General features: G+C 50.0%; 1 protein-coding gene across 1 annotated transcript in view; it reads right to left on the bottom strand.

The window, feature by feature from the left end:
• The window catches only part of pcdh18a (protocadherin 18a), an 8747-nt gene extending 2480 nt beyond the window's left edge, over window positions 1-6267 (bottom strand). The window contains exons 1-3 of the mRNA XM_079999606.1: window positions 3578-6267; window positions 2837-2925; window positions 1908-2080 (exon numbers count right to left, since the gene is read on the bottom strand). Of these exons, the coding sequence (XP_079855732.1) occupies window positions 1908-2080; window positions 2837-2925; window positions 3578-6052 (2737 nt within the window). The 5' untranslated portion in view covers window positions 6053-6267. The remainder of the gene's footprint in view (window positions 1-1907; window positions 2081-2836; window positions 2926-3577) is intronic.
• Between the last annotated feature and the right edge of the window lie 11233 nt (window positions 6268-17500).

The raw sequence follows: 17500 nt of genomic DNA, 5'->3' as shown, positions 1-17500 counted from the left end.
GCACATTATCTCATTTCCCACCCCTATTTTCATACTTCCACTCATGATAATGGAGGGAAGGAAGACTAAATGAAAGGAGGGGTAAGAAGAGGGAGGAGGTATAAATCAATACAAAGCTGCACCCCCCCCCCCCCCTCCACCCCCACCCCCCTAACCCCCCAAACTGTTTTTTGTGTAATATATCAGGAACGAGGGAGGCGGGGGAGACGGAGCAGCCAACAAAGAGGAAACTGTCTCCTCTCCTACTCCTCCCCTATTCCATGGCAATAAAATGAAATAATATAATAATAATGCAAAGGACAGGGAGTAAACAGAGAGAGCAGGCAGGGGAGAGAGGGGGAGAGAGAGAGAGAGAGAGGGGGGCTGGAGAGAGAGGGAGAGAGAGAGGCCTGGCACAGTCAAAGACACAGGGAGCGGGGAACGAGTAAAGAGAGTGAGAGTGAGAGACAGAGGGAGAGAGAAAAAAACATCATTCTAAAAGCAATTACTGTGAATTCTCCTCAGTTCAGACATGAAAGCACACCACTGTCACTCAGTGCGAGGAGAAAAGGGAGAGCAAGAAGAGGGAACAAACGGGGAGGGAGAAAAAACAGCTTCCTGAGACGCATACCGATGAGTGACAGGCGACTCATCTCCGCTCCAGGGAGGATTTTACAGACACAACTCTATCTTAGGGGCAGATAACGCACACACACACACGCGCGCGCACATGCCTACACATGCACACACACACACACACACACACACAAACACACAATCACCTATGCACGTACAAACACGGTTTGTGGCACGCAGCAACCTCTCTGGGTGCGATAACGAGCATGGAAATGAGGGCTGTGTGAAAGAATGGGGCTGAGCACAATGGGGATTGTGTTGGTGACAGGGTGAATGGAGTGGCTGTATAGACAGGTGTACAGAAAAGTAATGGACGGTGGGCAGGCGCTGTCGGAGAGAAAGCTGGGTGTGGTCTCAACGGACTGCGGACAGACTGCGGGCGCTGTCCGTGGTGCTGGATCCACTGTGACGGTAGGGGTCTTAGGGTAGGGGTAGGGTTAGGGGTAGGGTTAGGGTTAGGGGTAGGGGTAGGGGTAGGGGTAGGGGTAGGGGTAACTAGGTGTGGTCGGAATGGACTGTGGACAGACCGTGGGTGCTGTCCACGGTGCTGAAGCCACCGTGACGGTAGGTGTATTGATGTAGGATAAGGGTTAGGTTTAGGGTTAGGGTTAGCTGGGTGCGGTCTGTTGGGGCATATAATGACGTAGTCGTGTTGAGTGACTCCAAAACCATAGAAAGCTCAAATGATATGCTCAAAGTACCGGGATGATATATTATATCCAGTAAAATATTGTGGTATGCAAACGCTGCACACAATGTTGGAAAGTGTATCCCCTATGCATTGTCGTCATCAACCGCAAAGTGCTGAAACAAGTGGAGCAACTCTGTTACAATTACTGTATATCAGAGAAGTTGTCCTTAGTTTGTAGCACATAGTGTGACATTCCGAATGCAGCATATATCTTCTTCTGACCAGTACAGTTTAGGTGGATTGTTGGTAATTGCTGCGATTCATTTGTGGCTTGAAGAGCATGTGCTCAATGTTAAATGAGATTGGATTTGATAGTTAAATCATGGCAAAGGCACGAGGCTTTGAGATGAACGTGGGAAAACGGCATGAACTGAGTTTGCAAAGAATGGAATCCGATGAAAAGCATTGCATGTCATATGACTGCAACTCAATCTTGATCATCAAAGCAATTTAATTTGGCACATAAGTGTTTCAGCGAGAGCAGGCTGAATCATGTAGATCGATACCGAGGTAAATCAGACAGGACGTTGTGTGGAACTGTTCTGGGTTGAGGAACCTCTCGGGGGGTTGGAAGAGTTGGGGACAGGCCTGAGCGTCTCACCTGGGTGGAGCCTGTGGTGTATCTCCAGGTGCAGCAGGTCAGAGAAACCCTCCCCCAGCAGCAGCCTGTCCACGGGGGACTCCCGTCCCATGTCATAGTCACTGTCGCCGGCCTCGCTGTCCCCACGACCACTGTCCTTCAGGCTGAACTTGTCCATGTCCTGTAGTGCATACCTGCATACACGCAACATACAAAGGAACCGATTCAGATTTTTTTTTTTTTCTGCATCAGTGTGAGTTCCATAGTTCCTACATCGGTTTACACCCCGCAAATATTAAACAGATTTCATGAAATCCATGTGGAATGAAATATTGTTTTGGGTAGCTGTCAGTGTTATGGATTTTTGAATTTTGAAATGTGGCCGAGAGGCAACTGAAATTGAAGGAAGAAATCTATCAAACACAACTTTAGGCTGTTTTATGAATCTATAAAACGTCCAGGTAAGACTGCACCCATAAATCCCACGTGCAGGTACGCCTCATCAATAAATCTATGGCGAGAGCTGCTGCAGAAACCAATAAATCTCTATTCTGCCACATATCGAGTATCCTCCCAGGTGATGCTGACAAAAACAAAATAGTAACGGTGATCTTCATCTGAAATATTAACATGGCTAAAATCCTGGATTGCAGGCCGCGGAGAAGCAGAAGGAAACTAACTGTGACATTTAGACAAATGAGCCCAACACCTCATTGAGCTGAGTGATGATAACAACTGGGAAATGAGGAATACATTAAAATCTAACAATGATAGCCACATTGATTAAACAGCTGAAGTTCACAACAGGTTGTTGGAACACGTGATACAGAATGGAAAAAACGAGTGATTCAAAAGTGATGTAAATCAAAAAACAATAATTATTTCGTTATTGTATTTAATATTATCTTTTTGTTGTTGTTGGGGGGGGGCGCGGGGGGGGGGGGGGTTACCTGTAGCTGCGGGAGTATTTGTTGCCACGGAAACTGGGTCTGGGCTGGTACTGGCCCTGATGGAGCATGGACAGAAGCTGTGAGACTTGCTATATCCAAAATAACAAAACAAATAAAATAAAACAAACAAAAAGAAACACAAAGGGGAATGAATAACAGATGGGAAACAGAGAAAAAGAGACAACACATAAAACAACATAATGGGTGAGCAAACAAAATGGATGATGGGGCGGCTATTGAAAATGGATGAGACAAAATGGATGACATTAGAACAAAATAGAGTGGAGGGCAGTGAGGCTACATGAATATGGAGAGATATGACTGAGGGATGAGTAATGGTTTTGATGGAGGTAATGGTGATGGGGCGTAAACAAGGTAAAGACAAAGACACGTATAAGCACCAACACTGTTAATGAGAGTCAGTTTACACTACAGGGAAACTTTGACAAAGGCACCATTAGACTTGGCAACGAAGCTAATTTGCCCAAACAGCAGTGACAGCTGCGTTAGAATGAAGCTGTTGGTGATTTTAGCACTGACTCATATATGGGTGCCAAGACAGTCGTGAGAGGTCGGTAATTGGATATGTGAGAAAATGTGAAATTTCACTGTGTGTGTGTGCCTGCGTGTGTGTGTGTGCGTGTGTGTGTGTGTGTGTGTGTGTGTGTGTGTGTGTGTGTGTGTGTGTGTGTGTGTGTGTGCGTGCGTGCGGGTGAATGGGGAGGTTCAGCATTACTGTACCTCCACTGGAGGTGTTGTGTGGGCCAGCTCCAGGGCGAAGCTTTCCGGGATGTGATTGGACGAGATCGTCACCAAGCTGTTCAAGGATTGCCGACTGTGATGGTTTTGCCGACTCCCCATCGGAGCCCTCTCCATGGGGGGCGTGGCCGAGGGCGACCGGTGGTGAGCTCTGATTGGGAGGGTCCCGTTCACTGTAGGCACCAGGGTGATGTCACCTTTGTGGATTTGGCGAGAGGGCTTCTTGGGGTGGTGCTGGTGAGTAGATTCAGCCACCCGGCAGTTATACGAATGCCTGGTTTCTTTCTTTTCTCGGTTACAGCGAGCAGCAAACACCACCATTATGACCAGGAGTAAGGCGCAAATGGCTCCCAGGGAGATGATGATGATCAGGGACGCATCGAGGGAGGACTCTCCCTGGTCCATCACCTGGACATGGTTCTCAATGTTCTCGTACAAGGTGATCTTTAGAACCGCCTTCGCACTGAGGCTCTCGCTGCCCTGGTCTCGAACCACGATGGCCAGCTCTGCGTGGTCGCGGGGGAAGTTCTCCAGACTGGCATTGGCATGGATCTCACAGGTTCGAGGGTCGATGATGAAGAACCCCTCCTCATTGCCGCCAGCGATGGAGCAGATGAGCTCGGCGTTGACACCCGTGTCACGATCGGTCGCCCTGATCCCCGTTACTAAGTGGCCCGGCTCTGTGAACTTTGACACCGGCACATCAGCGGTGAAGTTCCACAGCTGGGGGACCATGATGGCCGGGGGGTTGTCGTTCTCATCCAGGATGTTGAGAACCACAGTGGCATTGCTGAACAGCGGTGGCTCCCCTGCGTCTTTGGCCTGAACAACAAAGGAGATGCGGCTGACGTCCTCACGGTCGAACGTGCGTAGTGCATAGACGGCGCCGTTAGACGGATCGATGGTGACGTAGGTGGAAATGGAGCTCCCGTGTACAGAGTTCTCCAAGATGGAATAGCTCACTTGCCCATTGGCATCCAGATCGGGGTCAGTGGCGACCAGAGAGGTCAGATATGCTCCGGGGGCATTGTTTTCTGACTTGAAAATCTCATATCGGCCTTTTTCGAAGCGTGGCGGGTTGTCGTTTTCATCTGTCACATGCACGGTGAAATGTTTGATAGTGGAGAGGCTGGGTGTGCCACGGTCCTCCGCGACCACAGTCAGACTGAACTCTGACCGCTTCTCACGGTCCAGTGAAACGTTGGTCAGAATCATGTAGTTGTTCTCGTAAGTCCGCTGCAGCTTGAAAAATCCCTGGCCGTGGAGTCTGCACACCACTTCGCCATTGAGCCCAGAGTCCATGTCTTCCACCCTCACCAAAGCCACGAACGTGTCAAGAGGAGACGCCTCAGATATATAGGCTGCATCCTCCTTCCCCTGGGACGACATCAGATTGATGCTGATTTCCGGCTTGTTGTCGTTCACATCTCCCACCTTGACGAGGATCTTGCAGTGCGCAGGCATGGAGTTTGGCCCCATGTCTTGCGCTTGCACGTCAATGTCATAAGAGCTGACGCTCTCATAGTCGACACGCCTGATCAGAGTCAGGTGACCGCTGTCGGGGTTTATTTTAAAGGTTTCCATTATTTTCGGGGATACGTGGCTACTGAAGGAATAGATGATTTTGGCATTAGTCCCCTCATCTGCGTCAGTGGCATTTAAATCAATAAGCAGGGTGCCAACAGGTGAGCTTTCTGGTAGGTTTATGATATAGGAAGATTTGTCAAAAATTGGGCTGTTGTCATTTGAGTCCGCAACACTAATTTTGAGGAGGGTTGTACCTGTTCTTGGGGGAACGCCCCTGTCGGAGGCGGTGTACTGAAGTTCATACCCGGAGCGCATCTCCCGGTCCAGGTCCTTGAGCACCACCAACTCGGCGTATTTGGCCCCGTCGGTCCTGGACTGGATGTCGACCTTGAAGAAGTTGTTGGGCTCCAACGCATAACTGTAGAGCGAGTTCTCACCCACGTCGGGGTCCGTGGCGCTGTCCAGCGGGATGCGCGCCCCGACGGACGCGCTCTCGGAGATCTCGAGGGGGATGACGGCGCGGGCGAACTGCGGCGCGTTGTCGTTGATGTCCAGCACCTCCACCTCGATGTGGAACAGCTGGAGGTGCTCCGTGGGGAGGGTGAGCACGTCGAACTGGATGGAGCAGTTGAGGTTCTTCTCGCAGAGCTTCTCCCGGTCCACCTTGGTCCTGATGCTGATCTCGCCGTCCTGCTCGCGCACCGCCAGCAGCGACGAGGTGCCGCGCTGCATCGCCCTGAAACGCGGCGACACCGCGCTGGGAAGTTTGGACAGGACGTCGGCCACGTCCTCCCTCAGGCGGGCGATGACCGTGCCGACCTTCTGCTCCTCGTAGATCCGATACTTCAGCGTGTTGCCGGCGACGCGCGTCGCCAGCGCCAAAGCCACCGCAAGTTTCCAAATTCTCACCGAAAAGAGTCCACGCACCATCTTCACCGGTCCCGTCGCTCAGCCGCGGTGTGAACGTGCAACTGATGCCCCCGACGTGCGCGACGCGTCAATCCCTCTCCAAACTTATGACACGCAGTGCGTCGTCAGTCAGAGATTGCATTGCCTTTTCTTTTTTTCCGTGGGGGGAGCACAGTCACCACTGAAAAACGCTCAGCTTCGTGTGGTTTTCCATCAAAGGGAAGAAAGGAAGAAAAGCTCTCTCTCTCTCTCTCTCTCTCTCTCTCTCTCTCTCTCTCTCTAACACTGTGTTCTGCAAATCTGTTGCGCACATCCAGCGAGTAGGAGACCCAATGGAGCGCTGCTGAAATCCGTGCGCCTTACTCCCTCCCTCTCTCTTTCTCCCTCTCTCTCTCCCTCTCTCTCTCCCTCTCTCTCTCTCTCTCTCTCCCTCTCTCTCTCTCTCTCTCTCTCCCCCTCTCTCCCCCTCTCTCTGTCTCCACTGCACAAAGGCTTCCCCAAAAATAGCCAGCCTCAGACGCACTGGCAGTATGGTTCCCTCGCTTGCTTGCTGGGAACGATCCCCACATACAGAGCCGACTGGATGGAGACCGACTCCTCAAAAACCGCGGAGCGACTATGAGAAGTACGAGGGAGAGGAGGGAGGGAGGGGGTGGGTGGGTGGAGAGGGAGTAGAAAGTGGGTGGGAAACTCCGCCCTTTCGGACTCCACTTTCCCCGCTGTCAATCCGGTGAGTGCGCCCTCACACCGGGCAGTGTGGTGAAAAAGAAAGAAAGAAAAAAAAAAAAAAAAGCAATAAACCTGACAAACTTTCAGTCGAGATGCGAGGTGTGGGTCTCCTGTCGTTTCTTTTTTGTTTTGTTTTGTTTTTTTCAAAGCCATAAAACTATAGAAAGGTTTATGGCGGGGTCCCCCGCTTCAAGCCTGTTTCTCCGCAGACAGCACCGTCTTTATTCTAAGGTGGACAAAAGAAACGCGCACTCGACCCCATCGCGAGCGTGTCACCTTTGAGCCCCGACACGGGGATCCTATAAACCCCGCACTCCGGTCTCCGATGGGGATGTGAGCAGTTGCACCTTTAAAGCCGTAATTCATGAGATCACTTTGTCAAAATAAATCACATGTTTGATACCTTGATAAGATGGGACTCAACAAGAAACGGCTTTATACTGTCCATGTATGTGTATGTATGCGTGTATGTACATGCTTTATACTGTATGCGGCTTCCAAGAGTGCACCGACAGGGAAAGAAATGTGCTTAGTTGTGGCCAGCAAACTACCGTTATGGATGAACAAACATCCGCCACAGCCACCGATGAAAAAACGTCGCCGCCACCCCCTCGAGGGGCTAAGACGGAAAACAATAAAGGACAAAGCAAATCCATCGATCAGAGGAAGAAAAGAGAAGTGACGGTGCAGTTTGGAATGCAAATCCAGGACTAGTGTAATCCACTCTACACGGAAGATCTTATTTTGCGGCGTTTAACTGTCACACCTTCATTGGGAATGTACATACGTTTACACACACACACAACCCGTGCCCACGCCAACACACACACACACACACATGCGTGCACACGGAGAGAATGACACACAACTGCACACAGCACTAAGACGTTTTTTGTTTTTTTTTCTTTTGGAGCAATATATATATTTTTTTCACATAAGCCTCTTCTCGCAATCTGTGGCCGTCCGCATTGATGTGGGTAAACCCACATAAAGCTGCGTGGCAAATCGCTGTGAATGAGAGCTGGACTCTAATGAATGCCTTTCAAGAGTTGGTCACACCGAGGTACAGCGCGGTGCCCGTGCATGATGCTGTTTAACATCACTCCAAACTCCCCGCAGGATGGATTTGCCATAACGAGCCAAGTTCCATATAGGCCTATTAGGCGTTCTCGTTCACACACACGCACACACACACACACACACACAGAAGCTCAGCAAATCCTATTCCATGAAAGTCATATTCCTGAAACTATAAGAGATAGAGTGTGTGTTTTACAGGAGACAATCACGCGTCCGCTATCGTCCATTTTCCCAAAACCGTCCAGATGGACATGTGCACAAAAACTCAGAAATAGATCTTTAGAACCAGATCTGGACAATTAGGCTGTGGGCTGTGAAAAGCAAGTTATTTCTCAAGCGAATACATTGCATCAGGGCAATTTTGGACGATGATCAGGAGCCTAATAGCATCATGGTGGAAACAAGAACATCAGTAATAATGCAAGAAATATGAATAATCAAGGACCGACTGCTGGCAAAGTACGCACATTAAATAGGTCAGCACAGCAAAGCAAGACATATAATGTGCATATAGCGGCTAATCAACTTAAACTCCGGACGTAGGCTTTCCATTCAGCCAGCATCTGCACAAACACTTTTTCCCTTTTAACATAATACAAGATTAAATATTCCAAACGTGCATGGACACCAAACAGAAGTTGCCCAATTGACCCCAGAAACCTGGAAATATAATTCTCCCGCTCAAGCTCTATTCACCACCACCAAAGAAAAAAAAAAAAAAAAAAAGAAAAGAACCCCTTTGCATTCATTCCCGCTTTGCACATCTTTCACCGTAGTCTGCTCTGTATTTAAACATGTTTGATACGGACGCGCGGTCTTTCCATAGCTCCAAAACGCGCACAATGACATAATGCAATTACTCCCGCGCCCCAGAGGAGCTAATCACATTTGGAGAACAAAGTCAGCTCCGGAGTTTATGGAAGAAGGGAGAAACAGAAAGAGACGGGGGAAGGTGGGGGCCAGGGAATGTGTTAAACACTGCGCCGAATAAAACAATTAATGTATAGAAGGGTATAATCTAAGTAAAAGCAGATGGAGGCTTAATACATTTAGGCACGCTACATCACCAAAAAGAACCAAGAGGCAGCTTATTTCGACCAGTTAAGCGGGCTACAAAGAGCCCATTAAAGGAAAAACTGACGGTCTGGTGCAGCAGGTGCTAAACCGATATTCCAAAATATGATATAACTGTTTGTTTGGCTTCGCCCGCGGTGGAGCCTTTGCGAAAGGACAAATAAAAAAAAAGAAATGACGATTTGAGGCTCAGCCCTCCGGAGCTCCGGTCCGGCGCAGCAGAAGGGAGCGGCGCCGTGACCGACGGATAGACTCTGCGTTTTTTTTCATGGCCGTAAAGTCACGAGTCTGAATTAAACTTCTGCCACTGACACCCATGGCCATCCTGCCGCCCTCCCCCCAGACAATAGGCCCAGCAGGTGGAACGGCCAAAGCTTTGACCCCCCCCTTCTCTCTCTCAGGGTTCAGATTAGAAACCAGAGGAATGCATCGCCACACATTCAGTCTATGCAAATGTGTGTGTGTGTGTGTGTGTGTGTGTGCGTGTGTGTGTGCGCGCGCCACTGGGGGTGGTTTGGTTGTAAAGGCACGCGAGCATCTGTCGCCTCGTCTGCCCAGGCATTGTCGCTTATTCGATTATAGATGTGATTTGGGTTTGTTTTTCTTTTTTTTTTTCTTTTTTTTTTTTCAAATCAATCCAAAGGGCATGAGCCATTGGAATTTGGGATGGCGAAAGGCAAAGAGGAAGAGCGGGGGGTGTGATCGTACGTTCCGCTGCTTTTTTTCCTCGGTGTCGCCGGGTCCCAGATGGCAAAATGTGGCATGAGGTGCATATGAATACACCGATTCACACCAGGTAGAGTTCTGAAAATATTTGGAAAAAAAATATCACATCAAGTTATTGATCTGCTTTCCTACTCCTCCACACACTCATGCACACACACACACACACACACACACACACACACACACACACCCACACACACCCACACACACACACAATCTATCGTCCCAGTCAGACCATTGATTGTTATTCATGCATCCCAGTCTCTCCCTCCCCTTCCCTCCTGTCGTCCCTTTCATTAGTGGGGTGCATGGAGCTTTATTACTTTATGACTCGTTGGCTACCAATGGGTTTATTTTAGGGTGTGTGTGGGAGGGGAGGCGGGGGGGGGGGGGGGGGGGGGGGTTCTTACTCTTAGTGCACTGGGGGACCGCAGCATATTGCAGGCGATGTCAACAGTTGGCCGACAAATTTACGGCCCGGGGAGACCTGTGTGACCGAGGAAGGCTGTGTCTGCTCTGCCGGGTCACTTAAAAGGCGATGAATTACTGTTCTGCTCTCACAGTCCTTTGGCTCCAAACAATGTTCCTTTTACTTCTTTTATTTTTTTAAAATGGAACTCATTAAACCTATGCCATTGGCTGGAATGTTTTATATGAAATATTTAGGACGTTTCCCCCCCCCCCCTCGATTAGTCAGAATCTCATTTTAAGCTGCTTTTATTATACTGTATATTAATTTGCATCCATTGTCGTGTTGCATTGAATGGTATTGCATTGAATGGTATTGCATTGTGTTCAGTTCTATTCCTCCATTGTGCGCCGGGGCTCTGTGATGTGTCTCGTTCAATTTATTCATTATTTGTTTGTCCAATCATCTCGTGGCCCCATTCTCTCCTTCTGATTCATACCGACCCGACTGGCTTCCTCCGCTCATTCTTTCATGCCCACTGGCTTTCTCTCCCTCTCCCTCGCTCGCTCCCTGGCTGACAGAATGCCACTGGCGCTGAGGTGTGTTTGAGGTGCGCGTAGCCCTGGTGGACTGTGACACAATGGAACAGCCAGGTTTCACCAGCAATCAGCACAATGACACTTGGGTTTGGACTAGCCCACGCGCCCGCCCGAACACGCACACACAGGCGTGCACACACGAGCACACACGCGCAGCTTTTGTTAATCTCCAATTATCTAGGTGCAAAAAAAGGTGTCGTCCACCATCAAGAACATGACGCCGCATCCCTTTGCCACCTCAAAGTGTCTCAAAGAAGTGCCATTCCAAAAAGCTTGGAACAAATGCAAGAAAAAAGTGCACTGTCACACGCTGTACCAACCACCCCCCAAAAAACACAAAACTAATTTAAAGGCACCAAAGGCACCAACATCAATTATAAATGCTTTCAGTTTGATCAGATCCATTTTCTTTTCTAAAATTGCTCAGAGGTTTCTTTGAAAAGAAGGCTCAATTCAACACAAGTACAATGCATTTGAGAAAAAAAAAATGTCTATAACAATGTCATAGTTATGATGTCATACAGTCCTAGAAGTATGATTGTTAAAATCCTATAACTGTCTTAACCTACACTCCAACAGGGGTTTTCTACACAGTATATTTGGTTTAGTTACACATGTGCTGATGTTCGGTATCCTTAGCTCTCGTTTCTGCTTTCCTGCTCTCATGGAAGGTTTACCATCTTTCACTGTGTACACTAACGGATGTAAATGTGATGAAAGCGTCTCTGAAAGTGTGACTTCTTCGCTCGATGCATTTCATATCTGTATCCGCATAAAAATTTATGAAGAAAATGAGCAATAAATCACTCCAGCACAACGCCGTTGAGCATAGAGCTTCAATAAATGTCTCTTGTCGCTTGTTAGATATTTGTGAAATGTGGAAGTTCTCGCCTTATGCATTAATGACTCAATCAAATGATTATAATTCCTTGTTTTTTTTATTTATAAACGAAAATTCATTCGGAAAAATGCACTTCCCACACGGTGAATTATGAGAGTGGAAGCGACGATAAAAATAGAGCTCTTGAGTTGACGGCAAATAGAGTGTAGTTTACATCACAACCATCCTGCCGCGGCGATAAAGACGGGATTGAAGGAAACGTAATGTTCCGCGAGATGATTTCATTTGGTATGCAGTTCAACTCCTTCAATGCGACTCGCGAGCGTGAGAATTGAGTTCCCTGGCCATGGACATTGAGGCCCCTCGCGATTCATCTTCCGAAGGTCGGAAACGTCGGCGACACAAATTACGGATGAAGAAAGTGAAAGTGAAAATGGAAGCAAGTCGTCGAGGTTCCGCCGCCGCGTCCCTGTTGGAGTCGTCAGAGCGGCGTTTTGGTGGAAGACTCCGAGCACGATCTGGATCCGTTTCCCCGCGTTCACTTGAGAGTTTCTTTTTCTCTTTTTGTCGGAGCCACAGTGTGTGTACATGTATTTGCCTGTGTTCATCTGTGTGTGTGTGTGTGTGCGTGTGCCGTCTGCGTGATTGACACGCGGTTGATTTGTTGGGGACCGCCGTCTCGCCCGCCACCACGTCCTTCCCCGGCTGATGAGTGACAGCTAATTTGTGGACCAGAGATTGCCGCGCTTGAGAAAGGGAATCCAGCTGGAGGAGCGCCATGGCCGGATGGAATTGGTCCCACTTGGCGTGACTTCCTCGTGACAGAGGACGCACGTTAGGGGCGTAATGAGGACGGGCTAAGCTCGTCACGTGAAGTCCCACGTCCTCGGAGGACGTTTGATGCGGAGTGGCGGCGAGCGGCTTTATTTCCTAAAACCTGTCGCCGGGGCACGTTGAAGGCAACGATCACCGTGCCGGCGTCAGGGCTGCGTTTGGGCGCTGATTAAGAGCTTGTAATGAAGCTCAAGTCATCTGCATGGCAACAGGGAGGAGGAAAATATAGAAATCTAGTGAGGATATTTTAGCTCGTCAGACGGTGCTAGAAACGGAGGACGAATAATGAGTTGGACCGCACGAGATAACGGCAAAGTTAAACCGGTTTGTGGGCATGCAAACACACACACACACACACACACACACATGGACGCGCACGCACGCATGCATGCGGGCAAACACGCACACACACACGCACACACACACACAGGCACACACACACACAAACACACGGGCACACACACACACGCACACACACACACACACACACACACGTTCACACATAGGCACACACACAAAGCCTAGTAACAAGCTCTAGAGACTCGCTGGCACACACAACTCTCCAGTGGGTGTGGGCCCTTGTTAGCGTGGGCCAGAGGAAGAGGAAAGTGCTGGTCTGATGCCTGGCCTGCATGACACAGAACCCTGCCTTGTTCTCCCTTTTCCCAAACCTAACAACTTGCATTGATTGACGGCTGAAACAAGTCGTCTGTAATAACACAGGCCTATACATAGAGCGCCGCGCTTCCAGCCTCCAACTCCCATTAAACTTCTCTGTGTGAGTCCGCCTGTGTGTAAAAATTGGACTTTTGTTTATACACCGCCATAAATAAGCACGCGGGCTCTTGTCCACTCCGTCTGAGGCCGCGAAGTCTGGGAGCGTGCATGGCCGGGTGCACGGGCACGGCCGCGGTAGCGCGCGCACGCGGCCGAGGTTAGGTGAGTTACGCGTTTAAGCGTCCCCCGGTGGGCCACTTTGCAGCAGTTGGGCCAGATTTACAGTACCCCCGGCCTTTTTGTGAGTTGGCAGCTGCGGAATGGGAGTCGAAAGAGGGGGGCGATGATGAAGAGGAGCGGAAGGGGCCGAGGGAGCGAGGGAGCGGGGATGATGAAGGGCGCGGAGCGTGGAAAGGTGAAGGGAAAGGCTGAATCAAAGAAGGGGCTTGTTGAGGGTCTGGATGAAGGGAACGGACAGGGAAATGAAATATGATTTGGCAGAGCGGCGAAGTGGAAGGAGGGTGTGGGGAGGTCAGGGAGTGATGGACTGAAGGAGCGGGCCGTGAGTGGGGAGGGCGGGGTTGGGAGGTGCAGTAGCGGGAAGTAACAAAGTAAAAATACGACTCTCTGTAGTTTACTGTACTCAAGTGTTCTCTTGGGAGTGTCTGTACTTCTGTCGACTTTTACTTTTACTCCGATACATTTTCCTTGAGCACCGTCGTTGCCCGGTGCAAAATAAAATCATAGGGAAATCTGGTAAATGATGGGAGTGAAGCCAGTTCTCACCAGGTTCATGTTCATGGGTGGGATCAGCCAGCAAACTAGGTGTAAACAAACGCTCCGGAGCCCAATGTTCAGAGTTGCCAGGACGGCGTGGAGTGAGGACTATTTTTTAAGTGCTGAAGCGGGTTTGGGGTTTTTTTTTCCGCGGGGATGGCTTGGTTCGCCACGGAGACCTGGCAACCCTGCCCGGGCCAAGTTCCATTTTGGCGACAACGCCACTGACCGACGCCCGTGGCCATGTGGACAACAAATGTTTTCGTATCTCGGAGTGAAAGACGCGTCTTACCCGATGACGGGCCCCTCTTTGCCAAGAGAAAAGTATGGAAATATTGGCAGCCAAAATAACATCGGAGCAAAAAAAAACTAAAAACGAAGCTGGTAACAAAAACAAACAAGTCCGGCTTTTTGGCTGCATTAACTTTTACTTTTGATACTCAAGTACATTTAACATCGGATACATTACGACTTTCCCTCAAGTAGTATTCCAATGAGTGACTTTCACTTTCACCAAGGACTGCACCAAGGACAGGACAGGTAGTTATTATCGTGAGATATCTCTACTTTTACACCGTTGTGGCTTTCCAGCACTTTTTCCTCCACTGGAGAGGCGCAGGTGTGGGCGGCTGGGGGCAGGCGGAGGCGGGTGGGTGGTGCTTGATAGCAGGGGAGAAGAAAGGGAGATACAAAGGAAGGGATTTGCGGCCCGAGGAGAGAGGGCGTGAGGAGAGGCGTGGGAGGGGGAGAGAAGAAAATGGGAGAAGCAGAGGCTTGTCTGAGGCCGACCTCCGCCCCCTCTCACATGCTGCCCATTAACGCCGCCCTCCTCCTCCACCTCCTTCTCATCCTCCTCCTCCTCCTCCTCCTCCTCCTCCTCCTCGTCCTCCTCCTCCTCGCCGGACCAGGCACTCTACCGCTCACCTTCTCCTAATGAAAACACAACTTCCAATCGATATTTTCCAACCCTGGGAGTGTGTGTTCTCCCGTGTGTGTGTATGTGTGTGTGTGTGCGTGTGTGTGCGCGCGCGCGCTCGCTCGCACACCTGTGTGTGCGTGCGCGCGCACGACCAACGGATGCGCGGACAAACTAACCGGGTTGTGTTTGTAAAAAGGTTTCGGTCAGCCGTACCTGATCTCCCCTCGAGCTGGAAATCGGTAACAAACGCTGCAACAAATGAGATGAGGGGGGCCTGGGAGGCTCATTCCTCGTCCCCGGCGCTGGGAAACAGAATGTTATTACAAGCGTGTCCAAATCAATCCAGTTGTTATTCAAGCTGCCGGGTTCTGCCGAAGAATTCAAATCGGCGCAGTTTAGCCTTGTGCCGAGGGGTGGGGGTTTGGAGCGGGGATCTATACATCTTTGATGAAACAAAAAGTGGGTCCTGGTCTGGTAATTTGATCGGGCCGGAAGCAGCTCGCGGGCCTCATGTCAAGGAGCTGTTTATGTTTTTTTTTTTTTTTTTTTTTTTTTTTTATTGTTTCTTCCCGGCAACACTTTTGTTAACTAATGCAATCGGGGGGGGTTTTTCTTGGCTGCGGCCCCCTTTGCGGTGGCCCCTCCCTCGGGTCCTGGGCTGGATCGGTCCGGTTTCCCCCCAGAAAGACGCCGCCCGTCTGCCGGAAAGAGTAGACACTTATCACGGAAAGTATCCATTTCACGATCATTACACCATATAATAAACCACTCTGTTGTGGTGATGATTGGCAGGTACATAACGTTGCGTGAGGCGAATTCAATTAATACACAATCCAGCTCCCACAACACGACCCGAGGGCGTGAGACGGCCCCAAGGTCGACGCGGGCGTCGTAGTAGCACGCCGGAGCCATCGACGCCACAACGGAAAGCATAAAGGAAGCGTAGGACGTGAAAAGAGAACAAGTCGTCGTGGTTTCGCCCTGCTTCGCTGTCGTTCTGCGGCAACTCGGGTCGCCGCCTGTCACTTATCCTGTTCAGCTCCGTGACATCGTAGCATCGTGACATCATGACGGTCCAGGCCTGTCCATATGCTGGTCTGGTTCGCTCTCGCGGCGTCGGATCGTCTCGTCCCTTCCGCCCGGCTGCCCAGCGTCCTTGCCCGCCTGGCCGTGTCCGCGGCGCCGCCTCCGGGGTTCTGGATTGACCCCTTCGCTCGCCCCCTTTTCGGATTGCCAGCCGATCTCCCCCGGTTTTGAGCACCGCCTGTTTTTTTTGTTGCAATAAACCCCTTGATCCCTTTGCAACCGACTCCCGAGCCTCCGTCGTGTCCTGCATTTGGGGTTCACCAGACAGCACCCCGTGACGGTGCCCTGACGGCAAGTCACTACGAGATGTTTCACAGTTTTGTCAGGCTGGAATCCCTGTTGGTGTTTGTACAACCCTTCAGATCCGTGTGGAGGCGGAGTGTCGGTGTGAGTGGAGGATTTATGAAAAGTGATCAGCTTGTGAGAAGTACACCCGACTTTTGGGAAAACGGAAGAACATTTTTTAAAATGGCCACTCTCTGCTACTCACTTTAGGAAGAGAAATCACAAAATTGAAGAGCACGGTTGCTTGTGGTAACATTCGTTTTTTGGGTTTGTTTTTTTTTACCTGTGCTGTCAGCATGCTGGGCATACAACACAGGGTATTTGTGCCATTGCTTCTAGGACAGAGTGAGTCTGCAATGCAACCCTTTATTAATTGTTAAATCATCAAGAACTGCTGCAATAACTCTGTCCTGTGGACGTAGGATGACAAGAGCACAGTTTTTGGTGAGAGGGAAACATGAGGTGACCTTCGTTTTAACTACTAAAAAGATCCCGGGGACTCACGGAGGAGTCGCTCCTCCACGAGTCGGCAGCCAGGTCGGCCACGCCCCATGTCGCTGCACGTTCACAGCTTCTTTAACATGACTTCACGAATGGCTGCAGATTGTTCGGCGGGGAGGACGGTTTCATAGGTGCCAAATTTAAACAAGAAAACAGATGTTGTTATTATTATTATTTTTTTTTGCAGGGGCTGTCTATGTCCCGCTCATTCCAGCGGGACCAGCGAGATGTTTGCCACCCCCACTTATCACCAGACGCGTTGTCAAGTCTGTAGAACTTGCAGATGTTCTTTAGACGCTACCCCTTGCTAATAAGCAATTAATCCGGGGCAGAGACGTAAATTTTTCCTCGGTGAATAAACAGCAAACAGCGACCAGGAGGTTTCATGGTGCGCACACCTTCTGACAAGCTCCCACGCGTCGACGTCCACCGCGGGGAGAGGGACATCATCACTGAAGTGGCGGGATGGAAATGATTACGCACTGTGCCAAGACCCCTTTTGCACAGGGCTACAAATGTGATTGCGCCAATGGTTCCGCATAATGTGACTTGTCACTCGAGACGTGGGAGCGTGGGGACGTAGGACCAGCGCCTCCGGGGGCGTCCACATCCTTCCAGCCTCCGATTAAGTTCAAGTTCAATTAAGTAACAAGTTCAACCTTTCTTTTATTTATTTATTTTAATAACACATCGACGCGTCGCCATACATTCCTATCGATCCTCGCGTTGAGGATGGATTATGGATCTGACGTGTCTTCAAGAGGCACCGGGGAAGATAGGTCTCTCTCTCCCTCTCTCTCTCTCCCTCTCTGGCGCTGTCTCGCTCCCTCGCCCGCTTTCACAGGGAAGCAGACGGGACACAGTTTGTCCGTGTGACAGTAGGTATTAATAA

The sequence above is a fragment of the Zeus faber genome (genome assembly GCF_960531495.2).
Source record: "Zeus faber genome assembly, chromosome: 4".
Classification (NCBI taxonomy): Eukaryota; Metazoa; Chordata; class Actinopteri; order Zeiformes; family Zeidae; genus Zeus; species Zeus faber.
The sequence above is the reverse complement of the archived record's forward strand: the minus strand, read 5'-3'. Positions and strand labels throughout refer to the sequence as shown.